The following is a 24,068-nucleotide window of genomic DNA, read 5'->3' as shown; positions in this document are numbered from 1 at the left end:
TCTTGTGCAAAATAGTTGCTAAATAATTAGCTACTTCACTTATTCAATAATGTGGGTGCCCTGAGCGCAAGAGAAACCGTATTTAGCTTTGTTCTGGGCAGTGAATCCTTCAGGAATCTCGAGAAAACTAGCCTCATGTTTCAACTGATATTGGCCTGCCGTGATTCAAAGCTGTGCTCTTGACAATCACCCAGAAAGCCAGATGCATCGTTATATCCCTGCCTCATTTCCATTATAAACCAAAGGAAACTGATAACAGAAAGACATCTGCAGTATAAATGACCCTTTTCTCATAATTGATCTTCCAAATCATCCCCCAAACCTGATGTAATGAATTCATCAATGCCTCCCTTGGGAAGATAACATGCAGCAAAGCCCTTATCAGAGAGTAAGGAAAATGTTATAGCAAAAGAAAGTCCTACACTGAAATGAGATTATTTAACATTAGAAATAAATATCACTTTAATAAATATATCACCTTGTCTTTGCAGGAGTGCCGCCAGCTTTTCTGCTGCCCTAGGCGGCGGAAGGTCCCGCCCCGAAATGCCACCCCCACAGAGGTGGTGGAAGGTCCCGCCACCGAAATACCGCTGTGGTCCCCACCCTCCAAATTGTAGCGCCCTAGGCGACCACCTAATGGGTTGCGCCGGCCCTGTGTCTTTGCCCTTTACTCCTCTGGGTCTTAGATACTATTCACTCCAATGATTTGGTTAGAGAGAGCATACGTTAGCATGCGGGATGTGAGGCAAATTAAGTGTTCTAAATTCTATTGACTTTGGTAGTGAATTTGGTCCAGTGTCTGTAATTTCTCTCCCCTCAACTTTAGGGCCATAAATGGCTTTTCAGAATTAAAAAGCACAGGCACTGAAAGCCTTAGTAACTCTGACAGTACGGGTCAGATGTTTAAAGATTTGCCACCATATTTACACCCACAATTTGCAGGAGCAGCTTTGCTCCTACTGGTCTTTTCACCTGTCAAGTTGATCACTTCGATGCCAAAGTACTGGATTTAGGTGTGAAATCAGGTATTTCAGGTGCCCACGTGAGCTAAGGTGTAACTGCAAGTAATTGCAGGTCAAAAGTAGGGACTAAAGTAAAGTTCAGGCTGAAAATTTGGCTGTATCAAGTGCCGCAGGACCCCAACTTTATTCAGCCCCTTCATGCAAGAGGACCTAGCTGTGGGAGGTGCCACACACCAGAAATACCTGGTCAGTGATCGAACAATAGCCAGCCCCATTTCTGGGGCAAGCACTAAGTACATTTTCCTCATTCCACATGCCTCATTTTAGCTTCACCACCCAGATTGGGATCCCCAGTAGTTCCCTAGTAAATTGAAAAGGGATGGATCATTTTCATAATTGGGAATGTGGCAGCTACTTGCTGTATGCATGGGACGAATGATCAGGGCCACGTCACCGGGGCTAAAGTCCCCAACTGATACTCCACAATGGCGTTCCATGAGAAATTTCGCTGACAGTGTAGTCACATATCACCAATATGGGCCCAAAGTAAGTAACAGGAAGCCATTCTTGAGTTACCTTTGTGTCCTGGGCGCTTGTACCCCTGATTACTCCTTGCGCCTGCAATGTCGTTAGAAGTGGCAGGGAAAACACGCTCTTGAGGAATGTTCTCAGCAGGACCCTTCTCTGGTGGGAGCCCATGGCCTTCACCACATGCTTTTTGCTGGTAAAAGGAAGAAGCCTTGGATTGGACTTTGAGGTGCTGAAGCGTAACGGAGGCATCAGATGGTGAGGACATGACCTGAGGGTTATGCTGAAGGAGCATGAGACTAAGAGACATCTGGACTATACAAGAGAACAAGATCATGTGAACAGTAACAATGTAGAAGAGTAAGACACTGGCAAAGATTAACAGAATACAGGAAAAGCACGGGAGGGCAGGGATTGGTGACCCGAATAGTAAATCTGACTCAGAAATGCTACAGAAGTGAGTGAAGGAAATGACTCAGCTGACACCTCCAGAAAGAAAATCATCTCAAAATGTCTGCAGAGACTCTTGGCTTTGAATCACATGTGGAGTAAAGAGGATTACAATGTTACTGGGTAGAAAATCATCAGTCAGCCATGCAATAGTCCCCCAGCTCCTCCCCAAAGAGTCCTCAGCATCTAAGGAGAAAAAGGCACCAAGTGAGGGACTGCTATTGGCAACTCTGGTCCCACCGAGCATGGAGTGAGAAGCCAGGTGTGAAGGCTGGGCAGTTAAATGAGAAGTCACGTTACCTCAGTTCGATAATGATGGCCATGGCCTGGAGCCGTATGGTACTGGAGAGAGAGTCCCAGAGTTCTTTCTTAATCATCTCCTGTAAGTCACAAAGGGGCAAACATAGTAAATGAGACACAAGTGCTCCCAGCATCAGTCCTACTCCCTCACACATTCATTGAGAAGGTTATACAAAGCCCTGGCATCACAGCTAACTCTGGAGGCCTCAAAAAAGGCTAAATTAGCCACAGGCTTCTCCGGAGTCTCCAATAAATCCCCAGCTAAAAGAACATCAGATATTCCAAAAGTAACAAGGAGCCCAGCCAAAACCCAGGATCTTCCTTTCTGATTGAAGAGCTCCCAGATCATGAAGCTACTCAGCCAGTGGTGTTGTCCAAAGGGATCTCATCCATTTCTACCCAGCCACAAATTCACTCACTCATTTCCTCATCCATCTCTGTCCACTCATCTCCTACTTCCCACCAACTAGCATCCTCTCTCTGTCCATTCACACTAATATTTCCAGTCAATCAGCACTGACCTCAATTTTACACACTGAAATAATTGCTTCAGTGTATACAACAAAGTTCTTTACAACTCTCCAGATTCCAAGGACCCTAGCGTGGGTTTAGCAGCTAAGTATTCTCCACAGTTCATCCATCTTTTCCAACCAACAACACGGACCCTGTGTATATTATTTACTCACCACTATGGCTCCGGCAGTGTCTGATGCAAAGTTGTGAATAAAAAAGTCAGGCATGTTATGCCAGTCGATGCTCTTGCTGAGAACAAACAAGAGTCTTAAGAAACATTTTTTCATAATGAAATCCTAAACCAAAATGAGAAAAAATATATATCAGGGTGAAAGGGATTTAGATAGAGAACATCATCGGGTAGAATATTCTACCTTCATTCAAAACCCCTCCACACAGAACACCTGGTAGATAAATTAACAATGTTGCAGAGCAATGAATAGTCAGGACCAGAAATCGTGGTGAGTTGAGGATGATGATGTATCCGGGCAGCACCTACAATATACTGGGCTCTGTCTGCAAACAAAGGAAGACACAGGCCCAGCTCCCAAGAATTGACAGTCTAAGAAGGGTTCTGATGGCTTCCAGCAGAATGTTGGCTTGTGTAGGACCTGACTGTGTGAGCTACTTGTTCAGAGAAGGGTTGGATCAAGGAGAACAAGCAGAACAGCAAAGGGACTCCATGTGGAGGACTCCACACAGGGCCTGTTTTCTGTAGGACAAGTAGCCATGTAGCGTGACCATGTGTAATAAATGAAGGGGGGGGCTCCCTTTTATGAACACCCAGCCAGCCAGTTAGCTATAAAGTCCCTCTTGGTGGCTGTTCTCTGCTTGCTTTACCTGTAAAGGGTTAACAAAGTTCCCCAGCTAAAGGAAAAGGAGTGGGCACCTGACCAAAAGATCCAATGGGAGGGCTAAAACTTTTTAAAATGGGGAACAAACTTCTCTTTGTCTGTGTCTGTTCTCTGGAGACGGGACACGGAGCAGCAATTCTGTGTAAGGCTGGAACCAGGTATGAAAATTCATCTTCCATACCGAGAAAAATCATTGGACAGGGAATGTTTAACTAGACGCGATCAGGTTTATTTCTTTATTTTGGCTTGTGGATCTCCTCTGTGCTAACCCCAGATACTTTTGTTTTGCTTGTAACCTTGAAGCTGAACCTCAAGAAAGCTATCTTGATGCTTAATTTTTGTAATTGTTTTCTTTTAAGATCTAGCAAAAAGCCTAAGTTCCAGATGTACTTTTTCCTTTTTGTTTTTAACAAAATTTACCTTTTTTAAGAACAGAATTGGATTTTTGGTGTCCTAAGAGGTTTGTGCATGTTGTTTAATTAGCTGGTGGCAACAGCAGATTTCCTTTGTTTTCTTTCTCAGCTCTTCCCGGGGGGGGGGTAGGGGGGGATTTGAAAAGGCTTGAGGATACCCCACAGGGAAGAATTCCCAAGTGCTCCTTCCTGGGTCCAAGGGGTTTTTTTGCATTTGGGTGGTGGCAGCGTTTACCAAGACAAGGTCAGAGAAAAGCTGTAACCTTGGGAGTGTAATACAAGCCTGGAGTGGCAAGTATTGATTTTTTAAATCCTTGCCAGCCTCCACCTTCTGCACTCGAAGTGCCAGAGTAGGGATTCAGCCTTGACACCATGTGTATAAGCGACAAAGCTGGACCCATTTGTTTTGTCAGTGAAGGTCTAAGGGTACGTCTTCACTACCTGCCGGATCGGCGGGTAGTAATCGATCTATCGAGGATCGATTTATCGTGTCTCGTCTAGACGCGATAAATCGATCCCCGAACGCGCTCCCTGTCGACTCCGGAATTCCACCAGAGTGAGAGGCGGAAGCGGAGTCGACAGGGGAGCCGCGGCCGTCGATCCCGCGCTGTGAGGACCCGAGGTAAATCGATCTAAGATATGTCGACTTCAGCTATGCTATTCTCGTAGCTGAAGTTGCGTATCTTAGATCAATCCCCCCCAGTGTAGACCAGCCCCGAGAGAGGAGCAGTCGCCAGGGGAGACCTTGGGTGCAAATGTCTCGTCCTTGAGTCCAACGGATAGTGTGAGGCAGGGGAGTAGCCGGGCAAGAATCTACTGAAACTAGCACAGAGTGGTGGGAAATCCCTGCAAATCAAGGATACCACCAACAAACGGGGCATGAGATCACCAAAGAGTTTGTGGGATGTATCTGGAGAAGGCACCTAATCTGTAAAATAGGAGAAAAGCATCCAGAGGCTGGATTGTCTGGAGTAAGTGAAAGAAGAAAGGTTGAGTGCTGTAGGCAAAGGGTTTGAAGAGAAGTCAGACCCTATGTGATAAACCTTCTGGGATGTCCCAGGCTGGGTCAGGTGGGACGGACAGCGTGAGGGGACACTAGTTTACAGATTAGATGGAGAAGGTTTATACCTCTTTGTTACTATTGAAGTAGTCAACAGTGTTTCTCCATGATTCCAGCAAGAGCATGGCTCCCTCCATAGCACAGCCATGCTGCTCACGTCCACTTTCATCCGCCTCCCATATAGTCTCCATGCACGAGATATCTGGGACTAATAAGAAAGAAGGAATGACAGAAAGAAAGAAATTACTACCATTGCTGGTTAAAGGGGAACGAACGCGCTCTGAGGTGTCATTCATGGACTGATTGGTGCCCAAAAGACAGTTCATTTAAACCAAAGAAAGGACCCGGTCTGTCTGTCTTGGGGTTGTATACTGCTGCCCATCACCGTGGTATCTGGGCTCCTTCCAGCTAAAATCAATGAGCAATAGCGAAGTTCCTAGTGGAAAGCTTGGCGTCACTGGCACATCTCCCTTTTTGGGGTAAGATATCTCTGCTCTGGGTAGGGTTATCTTTTGTTTGTTGGCTTGATTGGTTTGATTCCCACCGCTTGTTTTGAATAGGGCTAGACATCTATATCCTGCTTGAGCAGGGGAGAAGTGAAGGAAACTGTGATGCTGGTGAAATAAGCCACTGACTCTCAAAGCAAGAGAGATTGGTGTGATCAAAATCAGAATCAAATTGGGGATTCCTTAAAAAACAAAAACAAAATAAGAGAGACCCAGAATGAGGCTCCTTTGCACTTCTATGGAGTTTTTCAGTGGAGGATCTCCAAATGGCTTTTAAAGGTGGGCCGGTATTATTACCACCATTTTTATGGCTGGAGAAACCATGGCACAGGGAGGTGAAGTGACTGGCTCAGTCAAACAGCAGGTCACTGGCAATGCTGGGAATAGAAGATAGTTCTCCTGACTCCAGTCACATCCTCTACCCCCTTTATTTCTTGGATAAATGTTATTGATTCATTACACAATAAATATCTTGTGCTCTCCGATTGGACTTGAATGAACACAGACCCAAAGAAATACCAGGACTCGCTGTACTGTATAGGGCCAACCAAATAATAGATTTGTCTGATAGCATGAACATTAGCCAGCCAAATATGGCTGAATAGGACTGGCTGATGCTCTTGCAATTAGGATTCAGTTCACATATCCTGCTTTGCCGCCGTCAGCAGCATGGGAAAGCAGCTAGGAGCTCGTGATGGATGGAACAGCCAGGATAACATCCTCCCAAGGGAAGTGGTGGAAGCCCCATTGCTTAAGTCTGTGGTTTTCAGGTTGGCCACTTATTCAAAGTCAAAGAATTTCACCTTTACACTCACTATAAGAGTTAGAAATGTGTCATTGCTAACAACGTTAGCCCTACAGAATTCACCTGCACGTGTGTTGTGAGAGGTTGGCCAAGAATATTTGACCTTGAAGGGTAAAGGTGTGCAGGGAGTGGGGGAGCAAGATTATTTTTGCTTTAGGTTATAATACAATTTTCAATGGCTCCTGACTCCTTTGATTGCTCTGTGGAATCATCTGGGGTCAAGACCCACTGTTTGAGAAACGTTGGCTAAAGACATTTAAAACTAGACTGGACTAAACCAGGGCTCAGCGTGGGATGGGCCGCGGTGGCCTGGCATATTGGCTTCTTTTTTCTAATGCCTTTTTGTTCTGCAGCATCTAAGCTTTCATTTAGAAACAATGTAAGTCTCTAGCTGTTATTTAAGATTTTTATTACAGTAATGCCTACGTGCTCTCCATGAGCAGGGTCCTATTGTGGAGAGGCACCAGCTGGGCCCAGAGTGTGTGTGGGGGTGTCTCCTTTGCACACTTCTGGGTGCAGAGGCGTGGCCACACCTAGGCCCCATTTTACTCCCTCCCCATTCCTCCTTATGGTTCCTGAGAGAGATGTACCTGCCAGAGCAGTGGAAAGAGGCCTTAGTGTAATGAGAACCAGGCTCTAGGATCCAGAAATAGGGCTCTCATTCCAACCTAGGTATTGGGCTAGTCAGTCATCCCTAGGGTTGTATTGTTCTGCCTGCTCCAAGCAATGACTTCACTACAAGGGTAAGAAAGAGAAGGGAGAGCAGTGTGTGGTGGAGAGAAATAGAAACTGCCCTTCCTCTTCCAGCAGCCAGAGGTTCCCAGAGAAATACAGGCTCTGGGGGCATCATCACTTCCACCAGTGCTGGAGAGCCTTAGAAATACAGGGGTCTGACCGTCACCCGGGTCTAGTGTTTGTATCAGGGCTTGTAAGTATTGTGTTCACACTGGGGATGGAAGGACCTCACGGAGATCCAGCATTTACCAAACTGGTCCTGATTCAGGAACACTGTCTCCTGTCATTCCAGTCTCTGGGAGATTCCGGGATGCTTAGTACTGGGACTGATTACTGCTAGCTCATTATTTATTTGCCAAGCTCCAGCAGTGATCTCTGCCCCCCGTGCAGAACAGAGGGCTGCCCTCGAGCTGCATGCAGACTCAGCCATGGAAGAGCGCCGTCCACCCACTAGCAAAGCCATGCGGCCACATCTATTTGTTCTCCCCTCCTCCACTTTTTCCATGTTTTTCCCCCCCACTCTTTGTGCCTTGTCTTCAGTTTCCCCTAAGTGGAACACAAACCCAAGAGCCTTTGGGATCACTGCAAATCTTTGAACACATGGGGGTTGAGACTGAGTTTACCTCCCTTCATTCCCACCCCTTAGCGCATCCTTAGCCTTTCCTTTTACCTGTAGTGACAGTTCGGGGATATCGCGTCTTGCCTCTCTTCGCTTTTTGGCAGATTCGCTTTAGACACCTTAGGATGGGCCCACTCTGCTTAGGAACGACCTTGGTTGGGCCATCTTGAGTATCTTCTCGAGCCAGCTCCGGCTCACGCTGACTCCCACTGGAATGTTCCTCTCTTCCCAAGGTGGACGTGCCCTCAGCAGCCGCGTCCTCCTCCTTCTCCTCCCTTGGCAAGCTGTGCACGTCCATTCTGCAACAAGTCAGGAAGGGTGGCCAGTTTTGTTTCAGTCGATCTTATTGTCTGCGGGACAATTTCCAGCCTGAAGCTAGTGAGAATGTGTGCGTCGTCCTCCGGCTAAAAATGTGAGCCACAGACAGCAGAGCCCGAGAACTGGGGCCCAGATCCTCAAAGGTTTGGAGTTTCCTAACGTCCATGGAAATCAATGGCAGTTAGGAGCTTAAATACCTCTGAGAATCAGGGCCTGGGACCCTGCAACCCCTGCCAATCGCCCCACCAAGTGTATCTCTACACTTGCAGCTGGGGGTGTGATACCCAGCTCGCATACACATATTCGCACTGGCTTGCTAAAATAGCACTGTAGCAAGGATAGCATGGGCAGCGGTGAGAGGGGCTAGCCACACCGAGTACAACCCCACCCGGACCCTATGAGTACGTACTCCGGCGGCTAGCCCAAGCCACTGCCTGAACTGTCGCAGCCACGCTGCTATTTAACACGCTAGCTTGATGACAGCTAGCGCAGGGATGTCTCCTCAAGCAGGGAATCGCACCCTGCTTGGTCCTGCCTCAGCGTAGGGGGCTGGACTTGATGATTTCTTGAGGAGCCGTCCAGCCCCACAGTTCTGTGATTCTACAAAATGAGAAGTAGCTGGGGCCAGATTAAAGGTTGGTGCCAGAACCTCAGTTGAGAATTGCCTTCCTTTTTAGCATGTAAATGCTCAGCTGTAATGAATCTAGTTCTTTTAAATACAGAAATAAATCCTCGACTCAATTGTATATTAGCAAAGGTTTGGGGGTTCCTTTTGGAACTTTGTTGTTTTAATAAAGTCAATAAATATACTCAAAACTATGCAAAGGATAAGCAGTGTGGTTTAATGGTTTGAGTATGGGACTGGAAACCAGAAATAGATTTTTCATCCTGGCTTTGCCACTCACTCACTGTGTGATGCTGGGCAACTCACGTCCCCACCCCGTGCCTCAGTTTCCCCATGTACCAAAAAGGGATGATACTGACCCTTCTGTACCTCCAAGGGATGAGGAAGGTTACTTAGTTAATGTTTGTAAAGAGAAAAGAGGTGACAAAACTAATCTGACACAATGACGGCACCAAGAGTGGAATTATAAAGCACCTAAAAATCCAAACAAATATATATGTATCACAATCAGAAATAAGAATACTTCATTCAAGTCAATGGAGCTGTCGATTTATAGCAGCTGAAGATCTGGCCCATAAAACCCAACACATTTTAAGCCCAAAGTTTACTTGCTTTAGAAGTTGGGACTCTTAACTAATTTCACAATCATTGGTTTCCTCCAATACTTGAGCTATGAACAAAGATGGAGAAAGAAGTTCACAAAGCTAAGATTACAGGCTTGATGGTCATCAATCAATATCACAATATACTTCTTAGTCTAGTGGGCAACACAAAGTTTAGCTGTATTCAAAATATCACATTGTGCTCCAATATTACTTAAATCCTCTGTCAAAGATTTAAATTTTAATCTACATGCTTGCGCTCAGGGGAGGCTCTAGCTTTCTTGCCGCCCCAAGCACGGCAGGCAGGCTGCCTTCGGCGGTGCACCTGCGGGAGGTCCGTCGGTCCCGCAGATTCGGCGTACCCGCCGCCGAATTACCGCTGAATCCACGGGACCGGCAGACCTCCCACAGGCTCATCGCCGAAGGCAGCCTGACTACCGCCCTTGCAGCGACCGGCAGGGCACTCCCCACGGCTTGCCGCCCCAGGTACGCACTTGGAGCGCTGGTGCCTGGAGCCGCCGCTGCTTGTGCTCCACTGGAGACAGCAGGAAAAATTACAGCTCTTCACATTCATTGCAAAATTTCATTGCACTCTCCAAGGCTCTGGATTTTAGTGGGATGTAAGAGGTACATGACTTTTTGCTGACCCTCAGCCCGGGGGAGAATTGCACCCCCAAAAGCATTAAAGAGCATGTATATGTATCTCCTCATTCCTTCCTAATCCTGGAAAATTTTAAACATTGAAATGGGCAGCGCAAAACCAAAATGATCTGCCATAGTGGGGAAAGGAAATGTTATTCTTCATCCAAGATGGAGAATTATGGAGAATCAACTTGAAGGCAGATTTTAAGGGCCATGTCTCGAGCCCAATTGCTGCCTCTCATGCCAGCTGTGAGGGTGAGGCCACAGAATGGGGAGCAGCTTCCGTAAATCTCCAGGAACTGAAGTGGAAATCCCCTACTGTCCATTCTGCACCTGGAGGAAATAATGCCACAGCAAAGAGCCTCTCCTTTCCACACTCTGCTGCAGGGACAGCAGGAGCCATCTTTTTATTGGGCCTATATCTGGGCCTGATCCAAGCCCATTGAAGTTAGTGGGCGACTCCCCTGATTGTGTCCTCTGGGGTCTGTGCGTATGGAGCTCGTCTACAGATGAATGGAGGCCTGGAACAAAACCCATTTCCTTTCATTCTCCACTTCAGGGACAAGGACCCTGTGTGAGATCCCAGAACAGGGTCCCAGAGAGGGATCAGCGGAAAAGACTCCCAGAGGGGGCAAGTCTTTCTAGGGATCTCAGTGATCTCCGGAAGTCCCTGCTGGGTTAATGAAATATAACCTTAACATGCAGCCTTATCAACTCTGGAGTTATTCCCTATCTGCCACAATTTTTACAGCTGAACTAAAGAATTGAGTGTAAGAGAGAGGTAGGGCACAAGTAGCCCCTGATCAGACAGCTGGATTCCCTCCTGGATTCTGTTAGGATGGCCCTTTTCATGCCAGAGCGAGAGAGACATAAAATGAGAGATTCTCAAAGGTATTTAGGCTCCTAACTCCCATGGATTTCAGTGGGAGTTAAGTGCCTAAATGCCTTTGAGGTTCTGGGCCAAAAGAACGAATTTAATTTGGTGACCCTTTTCAAACAGAATTTAAGCAAAGTGGGTCTCTGTTGGTCAGAGGTAGGACAGCCATGGGGAGTAAGAAAGCCCACTTACTTTTTTCCCCTCAGTAATAGATTAGATCTTGGATCTGAAATCGACTTTAGCCAGCACAATACCCAGCCTCTCCTTCTGTCCAAGTAAAAGCAACTGACACTGAGGGCCAACTGAGCCAGTGTTCAAATCACAGCATAGTGAGGTCACACTGCAGCACTTATGTCACTGTTGCCATGAACACGGGCGGGTAATAAAGGAAGGACCAAGGGTTGTTAACCATATAAGCGACATAAAGTATTATGGAGGTGCCTGGTGGCGACTCCAGTTAAGGTTAAGGTTTTGTCTAAAATGGGGCATAAATTCCTGCTTTTCCCTATGAGCAGGTGGTTAACCAGTATGGATTAACCTTTACTCTGACCTTTACTCAGTCAGGGAGTTAGGCTCCTAACTCCCATGGATTTCAGTGGGAGTTAAGTGCCTAAATACCTTTGAGGTTCTGGGCCAAAAAAACAAATTTAATTTGGTGACCCTTTTCAAACAGAATTTAAGCAAAGTGGGTCTCTGTTGGTCAGAGGTAGGACAGCCATGGGGAGTAAGAAAGCCCACTTACTTTTTTCCCCTCAGTAATAGATTAGATCTTGGATCTGAAATCGACTTTAGCCAGCACAATACCCAGCCTCTCCTTCTGTCCAAGTAAAAGCAACTGACACTGAGGGCCAACTGAGCCAGTGTTCAAATCACAGCATAGTGAGGTCACACTGCAGCACTTATGTCATTGTTGCCATGAACACGGGCAGGTAATAAAGGAAGGACCAAGGGTTGTTAACCATATAAGCGACATAAAGTATTATGGAGGTGCCTGGTGGTGACTCCAGTTAAGGTTAAGGTTTTGTCTAAAATGGGGCATAAATTCCTGCTTTTCCCTATGAGCAGGTGGTTAACCAGTATGGATTAACCTTTACTCTGACCTTTACTCAGTCAAAGAGTTAGGCACATAAATACCTGCAAAACCCTGGGCCCAACTGCCACTCAGAACTTCCCCTGATGATGGTGGCCTCATTGGTTCTAACTGTCGACATTCCTATGCTGCTCATAGACATTGCGGATGCTCCATCCAGCTGGATGGTGTACACAATGATACCATCCAAGTAGAAGAAACATCTGCTTAAGTCATTAATCTCTGAGAGGCAGCAGGTCCCTGGGTCATCCCAAAAAGCTGAACTGAACTATAATGACGCAGCCCAATAGTGAAGGTTATCTTTATGCAGAACTTCCGTAAGAGAACCTGGCAATATCCACTGGGCAAATCCAGTTTGTGGTGTGAGTGTGAGGAGCTGGGAGCAAGAGGCGCAAGGAGCTGAGAGTGAGAGGGTGTGCTGCTGGAGGACTGAGGAGCACAAGTGTTATCAGACACCAGGAGGAAGGTCCTGTGGTGAGAATAAGGAAGGTGTTTGGAAGAGGCCATGGGGAAGTAGCCCAGGGAGTTGTAGCGGTCATGCAGCTGTTACAGGAGGCACTATAGATAGCTGCAGTCCACAGGGCCCTGGGCTAGAACCCAGAGTAGAGGGCGGGCCTGGGTTCCCCCCAAACCTCCCAATTGATCTGGACTGTGGGTTCTTCCAGAGGGGAAGGTCTCTGGGCTGTTCCCCAACTCAATGGTGAATCTCTGAGACAAGAAAATCCACCAATAAGCGCAGGACCCACCAAGATAGAGGAGGAACTTTGTCACACCTGGTACATATCAATTTCTTTGTTAAATTGATGACTCATATAAGCTTGCAGCGTCCAGTGGGCATAACTGGAAATTGCAAGACAGAGGTTCCTAGGGTTGGGTCTGGGGCTGGAGATATTGGCTAGTGTCATTCGGTTGCACGATCCAAGCAGCAGCTTGCTAAAAGTGCTCACTCATGTAGTTGGGAGCAGGTTACATGCTAGATGTTGTGCGTGAACAGTCCAGGAGTGGGGGTTCTCACAGCAAAGCAGGGTAAAGCTGGTTCCCAGAGTTGAGGATTGGAGTGATCTAGCAAATCACCGGTCCAGATAACACCATGGGAACGTTACACATCCCATCACAGCTTCTATAAAAACAGATATCACATAGAACTAAATAAGATCATTATTACAAAAGACAGAGAGAAAACAACACAGGACATCAAGCAAAGTTATTGCAATACTAGATTGTATCTTTGTATAATATTTATTATATAACAGATGCATGTGTGCTGTATGAGTGCCGCATACAAACATAAACAGCTCTATTCATCTTTGATATAACTGATAAGTTAATGGACTCAGTGTTAAGCATTTCTATATAGCTGGGTTTTCCTTGAAAATATAGAAGACCCTCCACACATCTCTGGAGATATATGGCAATACAGGCCGTATATCAGAGGGGCGATTCAGGAGGGAGCTTAGTAGTGAAAATCCTAGCTGGTCTTCAGGCCAATTGTTTGGTTTTAAATCTGATCTTTCATTTTCCACCAGAAGTTTCCAGCATCCGCTGTAAGGAAAGTTTGGCCTTAACTATGGTCTAATTGTGTAACCCTCACTCACGCTGATTATCTAGCTAACTATTGGTTTTACACTACTGCCCATCACCATAGTATCTGAGTAGCTTTCATGTAAAATCAATAGCAACTGCAGAGTCCCTAGAAGACATCATGGAGTCTCTGGATTGTACCTCACTATGCAGAGTCCCACTTGTTTCAACAAGACAACTTGTTTAGTAGAAAAACAATGAGGAGTCTGATGGCACCTTAAAGACTAACAGATTTATTTGGGCATAAGCTTTTGTGGTTAAAAATAAAATAAATCTGTTAGTCTTTAAGGTGCCACCGGACTCCTCATTGTTTTTGTGGATACAGACTAAAACGGCTACCCTCTGATACTTGTTTAGTACGACACTATCTCTGTGAGTAAGGGCGGCACAACTGGTCTCCTCATCGCAGTTTTATTTGTCTTTGGCTGAGAGTGCAGATCTTAGCTAGTGCAATTGTTTCATATTTTTAACTCCTTGCTCAGACCCATCCTTCCAGATCTCAGGTGGAGTCATGTTAATGGTCAAGATTAATATTTCTCATCAGTCATGGCCCTTGCTTCTCATCCTTTTCCCTGCCACGCATTCTTGCTGTTTTTTTGAAGTCTGCCAGGCCGATGTCCATTATCCATGAGGTGCCTGCCCTCATGTTTCTTCATGTTGGCTGATACTTTGTCTTGGATGAACTGGTTATGATGCCAGCTTGTCTGGATGGCCCTTTAAATCAGCACTCCAACTCTAGAAAGTGCCAGATACACAGATGGTGGAACAATATTAATAATATCCATTTTTCCTTTGTTGCGATGAATTCATCCCAACGTCCTGTCCTTTTGTTTATTTATATAGGTTGATCAAAGGCACTCAGACTTCTGAGAGTACAAAACTGAAACACATTAGCTAAAGTAGCAAATAACAAATTGATCCAATGTTCGTTAAAGGACTGATCTAAAAATCCAGTAAATGTCTCAATAAAATCTGCACTCACCATAAAGATCCTTTCCTCTGATCACCATCACTTCCAGCAAATAAGTCTGCAATTGAAAACAGATGGGGCTTGCAGTGTGCCTGGAAGGTCAACAAACTTGGGGTCTGTCAAACCCGCTGTGGGAGGATCAGCCTGTTCACCCAGCGGGGGGGTGGTTCTTAGTGAGGCAGCCTATTCCAGTACACCAACCATAGGACTAGGAGCCACCATGGTCCATCTGCATGACCCAAGTGTTCCCCTACACATGGAGAACCCTCAAGTGGCTGGTTAAACCAGTTTACAGCTGCTGTGTGTGGCTGGAAAGGCAGAACACTCAGGTATATGGGTATGTCTGACATTACATGTCTAGTAGCCCCCTCAATGTACCAGACAATGTACAAACACCTGCAAAAAAGGCATGCTCTTGCCTAGGAGATTATGACTCATACCTTCAGATCAGTTCTGCTCCATTGAAACTGAAGATGTGGCCCATTATTATTATTTTATTTCTGTTTCATGTGTATTTTCCTTGTGTATCATTTTCTGCTCATATCAGGGCTTTCATCATCTCCTATCCTCACAAAGAGCCCAATTATGCCACCTTCTACTACATCTGTCACATTCATTTACTACATTAAGTAGTAAATTACTCTGTAAGAGCCCTGGAGGGCCTGATTCAAAGCCCATTGAAGTAACTGGAAAGACTCCAAAATCATGTTGACTCTTCCCCAACAAATTATGTTCATCTGTGTGTCTGACAATTCTGTTCTTTACTAGAGTTTCAACCAGTTTGCCAAGTACTGAAGTCAGGCTTCCTGGCCTCTAATTGCCGGGATCACCTCTGAAGCCCTTTTTAAAAATTGGCGTCCATTAGCTATCCTCCAGTCATCTGGTACAGAAGCTGATTTAAATGCTAGGTTACAGACTACAGTTAGTAGTTCTGAAAATTCACATTTGAGTTCCTTCAGAACTCTTGGGTGAATACCATCTGGTCCTGGTGACTTATTACTGTTTAATTTATCAATTTGTTCCAAAACCTCCTCTAATGACACCTCAATCTGGGACAGTTCCTCAGATTTGTCACCTAAAAAGAATGGCTCAGGATTGGGAATCTCCCTCACATCCTCAGCCGTGAAGACCGATGCAAAGAATTCATTTAGTTTCTCCGCAATGGCCTTATCGTCCTTGAGTGCTCCTTTAGCACCTCGATCGTCCAGTGGCCCCACTGATTGTTTAGCAGGCTTCCTGCTTCTGATGTACTTAAAAAAAATTTTTTTTTTTGCTATTACTTTTTGAGTCTTTGTCTAGCTGTTCTTCAAATTCTTTTTTGGCTTCCTAATTATATTTGGACACTTCACTTGACAGAGTTTATGCGTCTTTCTATTTTTCTCACTAGGATTTAACTTCCACTTTTTAAAGGATGTCTTGTTGCCTCTCACTGCTTCTTTTACTTTGTTGTTTAGCCACGGTGGAACTTCTTTGGTTCTCTTAGTATGTTTTTTAATTTGGGGCATACATTTAAATTGAGCCTCTATTATGGTGTCTTTAAAATGTTTCCATGCAGCTTGCAGTGATTTCACTTTTGGCCCTGCACCTTTTAATTTCTGTTTAATTAACTTCTTCATTTTTGTGTAGTGCCCTTTTCTGAAATTAAATGCTACCGTGTTGGGATGCTGTGGTATTTTCCCCACCAAAGGGATGTTACATTTAATTATATTATGGTCACTATTACCAAGAGGTCCCAGCTATATTCACCTCTTGGACCAGGTCCTGTGCTCCACTTAGGACTAAATCAAGAATTGCCTCTCCTCTTCTGGGTGCCAGGACTAGCTGCTCCAAGAAGCAGTCATTTAAAGTGTCAAGAAACTTTCTCTCTGCATCCAGTCCTGAGGTGACATGTACCCAGTCAATATGGGATAGTTGAAATTCCCCATTATTATTGAGTTTTTTTATTTTTATAGCCTCTCTAATCTCCCTGAGCATTTCAGTCACGATCACCATCCTGGTCAGGTGGTCAGTAATATATCCCTACTGCTATATTCTTATTGTTAGAGCATGGAATTTCTATCCAAAAGAGATTCTATGGTACAGTTTGGTTCATTTTTTTTTTTACTTCATTTGACTATGCTTCCTTTCATATATAGTGCCACACCCTAACCAGCACGACCTGTTCTGTCCTTCTGATATATTTTGTATCCTGGCATTACTGTGTCCCATTGATTATCCTTATTCCACCAAGTTTCTGTGATGCCTGTTATATCACTAACCTCATGCACGAGGCACTCTAGTTCACCCATCTTATAATAATAATTAATAGAGATATCCCATCTCCTAGAACTGGAAGGGACCTTGAAAGGTCATCGAGTCCAGCCCCCTGCCTTCACTAGCAGAACAAAGTACTGATTTTGCTGCAGATCCCTAAGTGGCCCCCTCAAGGAATGAACTCACAACGCTGGGTTTAGCAGGCCAATGCTCAAACCACTGAGCTATCCCTCCCCCCATTATTTAGACTTCTAGCATTTGTATATAAGGACTTTAAAAAAACTGTCATTTTTTAGCTGTCTGCCATTACATGATGTCATTGAATGGGACTCTTTTTCAATTGACTGTTTCTCATCAGATCCTACCTGTATTTTATCATCTTCCATCCTCTCCTCCTTACTAAGACATAGAGAATCTCCATTAATAGATCCTACCCTAAGGAATGTCTCTGTCTGAACCAGGTGCTCCTCCACACCTGTCAGCTTTTCCCCAGCCCTTAAAATTAAAAAGGTCATAGAGCAGTTTTTAAACTAAGTGCCAGCAATCTGGTTTCATTTTGGTTTAGGTGGAACCCATCCTTCCTATATTGGCTCCCCCTTTCCCAAAAGTTTCCCCAGTTCCTAATAAATCTAAACCTCTCCTCCCTATACCATCATCTCATCCACGCATTGAGACCCTGCAGTTCTGCCTGTCTAACTGGCCCTGCACATGGAACTGAAAGCATTTCAGAGAATGCTACCATGGAGGTCCTGGACTTCAGTCTCTTACACTAGCAGCCTAAATTTGCCCTCCAGGACCTCTCTCCTATTCTTCTCTATGTCATTGGTACCTACATGTACCACGACCACCATCTCCTCCCCAGCACTACACATAAGTCTATCTAGATGTCTCGAGAGATCCGCAACCTTCGCATCAGGCAGGCAAGTCACCATGCGGTTCTCCCGGTCATCGCAAACCCAGCTATCTATGTTTCTAATGATCGAATCCTGCGTTACTATTACCGGTCTCTTCCTAATAACTGAAGTTCCCTTCCCTGGAGAGGTATCCTCAGTGCGAGAGGATATCACGACATCATCTGGAAGGAGGGATCGTTTCCCTCTGCTCCAGTTGAACGTTCTCCTTCCCTGAGACTTTCATCTTCCTCAACAGCACAGAGGCTGTCAGACCGGGGTGGGGAGGGACGGGACTGTTCTACTGTGTCCCGGAGAGTCTCATCTATGTACTTCTCTGTCTCCCTTAGTTCCTCCAGTTCAGCCACTCTGGTCTCCAAGGCCCGTACACGGTCTCTGAGGGCCAGGAGCTCCTTGCACCAAATGCACACATATGCCACCGGCCATAGGGCAGGTAATCATACATGCTGCATTGAGTGCAATAAACTGGATAGCCCCCACTCTGTTGCTGGACTTCTGCCTGAATTCTCTTTCTACTCCTGCAGCTTGTCTACAGTTTCCATGGGGGAAGACCAGCGTTTCTCAAATTGGGGATCCTGCCAAAAAGGGAGTTGCAGAGGGGTCACAAGGTTATTTTAGAGGGGTCGTGGTATTGCCACCCTTGCTTCTGCGTGGCCTCTAGAGCTGGATGGATGGAGAGCGGCAGCTGTTGGCCAGGTGCCCAGCTCTGAAGGTCGTGCCTCTGACAGCAGCAGCACAGAAGTAAGGCTGGCAATACCATACCCTGCCACACTTTCTTCTGTGCTGCTGCTGGCAGCAGCTCTGCCTTCAGAGCTAGGCTCGTGGCCAGCAGCCGCTGCTCTCCAGCTGCCCAGCTCTGAAGGCAACGCCGCTGCCAGTAGCAGTGTAGAAATAAGAGTAGCAGTCCCACAGTCCCACTACAATAACCTTGCAAGCCCCCTCCCCCCCCCCGAACAAATCCTTTTGGGGTCAGGACCTGTACAATTATAATCCCATGAAATTTCAGATGTAAATAGCTGAAATAATGAAATTTATGATTTTTAAAATCCTATGACCATGAAATTGACAATAATGGCCTGTGAATTTGGTAGGGCCCTACCCATATTAGGCCTTGTCTTGGTCTCTAATAGAGATTGCTTTAAACCCTGAATCGTGAAGTTTGCTATCCCCTCCAAAAATTATTATTAATCAAGATAACTCTGGCTATTCTTGTTATCCATATAAATGTCCAATCCTTTTTTGAATCCTGTTAAGTTCTTGGCCTCAATGACTTCCTGTGCCAAGGAGTTCCAGAGTCTAATTACACAGTGTGTGCAAAAGTGTTTCCTTTTATCAGCTTTAGATTTCCCATCTTTTAATTTCGTTGAATGTCCCCTTGTCCTTGTGTTATGGAGATAGGGGAAAGGAGTTCCTGATCTACCTTCACTAGGCCATTCATTGTTTAATAGACTTTTATCATGCCCACTCATAGTAGTCTCCTTTTTAAGGTACCAAGCCCAGTGTTTTCAATCTGTCTTCATAGGAGAGTTTTTCCAGGCCCTTGGTCCTTCTCCTCACCTTCCTCTGACCCCCCTCTAATCTAGGGCACAATCTTGCACTAATCTGGTCAAGCCACATCACAACCAGGGCTGTCAAAGTGTTTCTAAATGCATGATGGAAATTATAACGATGAAAACTAAGCTTTCTATGCCTGTATGTAAGTGGTGTCTCCCCCGCCCTGCGGTGCGTAATATTGCCAGAAGCTTGTCCATGCAATAGCCTGCACTGGGAAACCAGTGACGCTGGAAATGCCTGACAGAGCATTCCTTCTGGCATCTAAAGCTGTCAAAGATACTTAGTGGAGCAGGCTTCCCCAGGGAGTCGATGCATGGAGTGGCTATGCTGAAGCTGAGTGTGCTTTCTCAGCGGCCTTTCTTGCCCCTCTTGACTTGGGCAGTGAGGGAAAGTATTTGGTTCCAAGACATTATGCATTGCCACTATTCCAGCGGTGCAGCTCTGCCCCCTCATACACTCCTCTATGTGAATCTCTTACCACCTGGGTGGTTTCTTTTCTCCTTTACCTCATCTCCTCCAGCGACAAAAAGAGGAGCCTCGCTATGGAACCCAGAACACTTCCCATAAGTGGGGGATTGCGGGGAATCCCAGGAGGGAGTGGCTTCTGCCTCTCTACCCCATCTGATTGCCCTGGGAGAGGGGAAGACATTGGGCAACAATTCAGGTGAGGGAGGGTGTGAGGGTTATTGGTGATGACAAGGAAATGGGAGGGATTACGTGGCGAGCTGGGTTTTAAGGAGGAATTTGCAGAAGGAAAGAGATTTCTAGTCAGATGAATCCAAGGAGACTGCTCTGTGCACAGGGGCAGTCTGACAAAAGGCACAGTGCAAAGAGTGAGGGGAAGAAGATAAACGGAGCAGGAAGGAAAAAGGTATTGTGTCACCTTTCCACATCACTGTGCCATGATCTGTAACAACCAACTCTGAATCCCCACCTTGCTCTGTCTATGCACCTCAGTCATATAACCTACATTACCCCTCCCCCTGCCATTCCACTCCTTGGCCTCTTCAGCAGAGACTGGGCCTCATGCTGAACTGTGTGGTATTTGTGATGTGGACAAAATGGCCATTAAGAACTACGTTGCTAGTAAGAGTGTGACTCATTTGTGACCTAAACCAAGTCTTCTTTCAGCTCTCCAGAGGTGAAAGGCTAGCACACTAGCCTACTGCACTATTTAGCTCCCTGTAAATACTTCTAGTCCACGTATGCGGCCACTGATTAAAGCCTAGATTAAATACTCAGTCACACTAACCTATCAAATGCAATTTACTCTAATGGTTAGAGCACAGGATTAGGAGGCAGGGAGATCCTGAATCCTAACTTCCTTTAACCTGAGGAGTCAGGGTCACATTCTGTTGCTGGCAGGGTTGCAGGTCTCTACGCGAGAGCAGAATGTAACTCACGGTGTTAAGCAAAAAGCAAAAAACCCCAGTTCTCCTGAGACGTATTGGTATGAGCTGTCAGGAGACATCCTCTCTGGCAGGGTGATTACCAGTATCTAGAAAGCAGATGCGACTGACTCACAGGCCGGGAAATCATCCCAACCTTCCTTGCAATCTGGTGGCAGAATATTAACTGGTGGATTCAAACAGGACCTCATATATTCTGTGGATCTGTGTATTTAGGTCCCAATCCTGCTTTCAGCAAAGTCAGTGGGTATTTTGTCATTAGCTGCAGTATGGGGGCAGGATTAGTTCTTTGCTAGGCTGACATCAATAGCCCATCAGAATTAAGCTGCAGAATTCTAAAGCTGTTTCCTAATCCCTCTGCCCATTATTATAGAGTCCTTCACATTTCTTAGAATATCAGGGTTGGAAGGGACCTCAGGAGATCATCTATTCCAACTCCCTGCTCAAAGCAGGACCAATCCCCAACTAAATTATCCCAGCCAGGGCTTTGTCAAGCCTGACCTTAAAAACCTCTAAGGAAGGAGAATTCCACCACCTCCCTAAGTAACCCATTCCAGTGCTTCACCACCCTCCTAGTGAAAAAGTTTCTCTTAATATCCAACCTAAACCTCCCCCACTGCAACTTGAGACCATTACTCCTTGTTCTGTCATCTGCTACCACGAGAACAGTCTAGATCCATCCTCTTTGGAACCCCCTTTCAGGTAGTTGAAAGCAGCTATCAAATCCCCCCTCATTCTTCTCTTCCGTAGACTAAACAATCCCAGTTCCCTCAGCCGCTCCTCCTAAGTCATGTGCTCCAGCTCCCTAATCATTTTTGTTGCTCTCCACTGGACTCTTTCCAATTTTTCCACATCCTTCTTGTAATGTGGGGCCCAAAATTGGACACAGTACTACAGATGAGGCCTCACCAATGTCAAATAGAGGGGAATGATTACATCCCTCGATCTTCTGGCAATGCCCCTACTTATACAGCCCAAAATGCCGTTAGCCTTCTTGGGAACAAGGGCACACTGTCGACTCATATCTAGCTTCTTGTCCACTGTGACCCCTAGGTCCTTTTCTGCAGAACTGCTGCCTAGTCATTCAGTCCCTAGTGCCTAGTCTGTAGCAGTGCATGGGATTCTTCTGTCCTAAGTGCAGGACTCTGCACTTGTCCTTGTTGAACCTAATCAGGTTTCTTTTGGCCCAATCCTCTAATTTGTCTAGGTCCCTCTGTATCCTATCCCTACCCTCCAGCTTATCTATCACTCCTCCCAGTTTAGTGTCGTCTGCAAACTTACTGAGAGTGCAATCCATACCATCCTCCAGATCATTAATGAAGATATTGAACAAAACCGGCCCCAGGACCGACCCTTGGGGCACTCCGCTTGATACTGGCTGCCAACTAGACATGGAGCTATTGATCACTATCCGTTGAGTCCAACTATCTAGCCAGCTTTCTATCCACCTTATAGTCCATTCATCCAGCCCATACTTCTTTAACTTGCCGGCAAGAATACTGTGGGAGACCGTATCAAAAGCTTTGCTAAAGTCAAGGAACACCACATCCACTGCTTTCCCCTCCTGGGCACCGCTGTCCCCTGTATCTATTAAGCCCCCAGCTCACCGGGTCCCAGAGCGCCAGCTGCCGCTCGCTCATGCGGCTGAAGCCTGTGGTGAAGATCTTGCCATCAGCCAGGAAGATGGCACGCATGGGCCGCGCTCCCTCGTGCGCACGCTCCTTCTCCTGGAGGGAGGGGGACAGCAGGGTGAGGGATGGACTGACACACTCCCCCCCCCAAACCAACTGTTGCATGGCAAGAAGGGACCTGGGGCCACCCCCCCCCGGAACTTCAGCTCCACTGGGGTAAAGGAGTCAGGTTCACCCCCACCACCAGGGGGCAGTGACAAACTTACGCCCCATTGATGGGAGCAGCTGGTGCCTTTAAATACTCCCCGCTCCCCAGATCAGGCTTCTAACACCTCTGGGCCCCACACTCAGTCAGGGGACAGAATGGGTCTGCAGAGCACAGGAGGGGAGGGGAACCACCAGGCAATGCTGCCAGGGCGGGGGAGAACCCGGGGCCATCATGTAGGAGCTGGGGATCCGGGGTCCAGGGTGGATGTGTCCCACCATCTGCAGCCCACACCGGGGGGCCCCAGAGGGGTCCGTACCGCCACGACCACCCCTTGGCGGGGATCCATGATGCGCACGCTCTTGTCCTTGCAGGCGGAGCAGAAGAGGCTCCCGTTGTGGCTCCAGCTGACGTTGTAGATGAGGTCGGGGTGCATGCTGTCCAGGCGGTACAGCTCCTCGGCCGTGCCCACGTTCCACACGATCACCACGTTATCACAGCCTGGGGGGACTGGTCCATCACACCCCGATCCCCAGAGACAGCCCCTCCTCTCCCCCCCAGTTCCTCAGCCGTGCCCACGTTCCACACAATCACCAACCACGTTATCACAGCCTGGGGAGGGGGACAGGTCCATTACACCCCGACCCCCAGAGACAGCTTCCCTCATCCCTCCTCCCCCCCAGCTCCTCAGCCGTGCCCAAGTTCCACACGATCACCACGTTATCAAAGCCTGGGGGGACTGGTCCATCAAACCCTGATCCCCAGAGACAGCTCCCCCCGTCCCCCAGCTCCTCGGCCATGCCCATGTTCCACACGACCACCAAATTACCACAGCCTCAGGGGGCGGGAACTGTTCCCCACCCCCACCGTCCCCACTCCAGAGAGCATAAGAATGGCCACTGGGTCAGACCAATGGTCCATCTAGCCCTGCCTCTTCCTTTTGTTTGTGATGCACCCTCCCCAGATCAGATTGGAAGCTTCATTCAGAAACCAAGTGACATCAGTCCTCTCTGCAGCATGCTAGTCATTTGGCTGAGATGCTGTTACAGTCTGGGTTTAAGGTTGCACTGGGTTTCTGGAAACGCATTACTGTTAGAGAGACAAAGAAAGGAACTGTGTTACCACAGTATCATTACCGTGTAAACTGAGAGGCACAGAATGAGCACGGGGCACGCAGGTTAAATAAATAATGATGAGACAAAAGGAGCACTGCAGAACAAGGGCATGGGTATGTACAGTACTGCTGACTCTGCTGGCATGTAATCTCTCAAGAGACCCACTGTGCTTATCTTGCATGATCTTGACTGCTAAGAAAACCTGAAGATGGGAAGGGAAGTAAATGGAAACATTATGGGAGACCAATACTGAATAGGATTTAAAGAATCTGGAATAAACAATATACAGAGGGATTATAATGAAAACACTGGCCAGAATAAAAAAAAAAAAGTACCTAGTAAATTCAGGACCAGATTTTCAGCTGTAAATGTAAATCAGAGCAGCTTAATTAAAGTCAACGGTGCTATCCCAATTTACCCCAGATCATGTAGGGATCCAGCCCATAATAACGATTTCCTGGATTACACTAACTGATTTTGCATGTACAACTGAATTTTGACTAACGACCGTATCACTGTGTTGTTAATATGTATTACACT

The 24,068-nt window shown here is 46.6% G+C and overlaps 1 protein-coding gene across 1 annotated transcript; it reads right to left on the bottom strand.

Moving 5' to 3' along the window:
* Positions 1 to 2,119: 2,119 nt before the first annotated feature.
* Positions 2,120 to 23,931, bottom strand: LOC128823347 (coronin-1B-like). The gene is made up of 5 exons (XM_054005588.1): positions 23,550 to 23,931; positions 22,733 to 22,914; positions 22,185 to 22,304; positions 2,241 to 2,320; positions 2,120 to 2,126 (listed from the first exon to the last, which is right to left on the bottom strand). Exons 1-5 carry the CDS (start codon positions 23,707 to 23,709, stop codon positions 2,120 to 2,122), a joined length of 549 nt encoding a protein of 182 aa, XP_053861563.1. The 5' UTR covers positions 23,710 to 23,931.
* Positions 23,932 to 24,068: the final 137 nt, after the last annotated feature.

The sequence above is a fragment of the Malaclemys terrapin genome, chromosome 15, assembly GCF_027887155.1.
Source record: "Malaclemys terrapin pileata isolate rMalTer1 chromosome 15, rMalTer1.hap1, whole genome shotgun sequence".
Classification (NCBI taxonomy): Eukaryota; Metazoa; Chordata; order Testudines; family Emydidae; genus Malaclemys; species Malaclemys terrapin.
The sequence above is the reverse complement of the archived record's forward strand: the minus strand, read 5'-3'. Positions and strand labels throughout refer to the sequence as shown.

Excerpts from the sequence above, each read along its gene's own strand:
- LOC128823347 (XM_054005588.1), bottom strand. The coding sequence starts at position 23,709 with ATGCAAGATAAGCACAGTGGGTCTCTTGAGAGATTACATGCCAGCAGA. Across the intron at positions 22,305-22,732 it reads GCCAAGGGGTGGTCGTGGCG|GAGAAGGAGCGTGCGCACGA; the intron begins GTACGGACCCCT and ends CCCTCCCTCCAG. Across the intron at positions 2,321-22,184 it reads AGCTGGCGCTCTGGGACCCG|GAGATGATTAAGAAAGAACT; the intron begins GTGAGCTGGGGG and ends TGTGACTTACAG.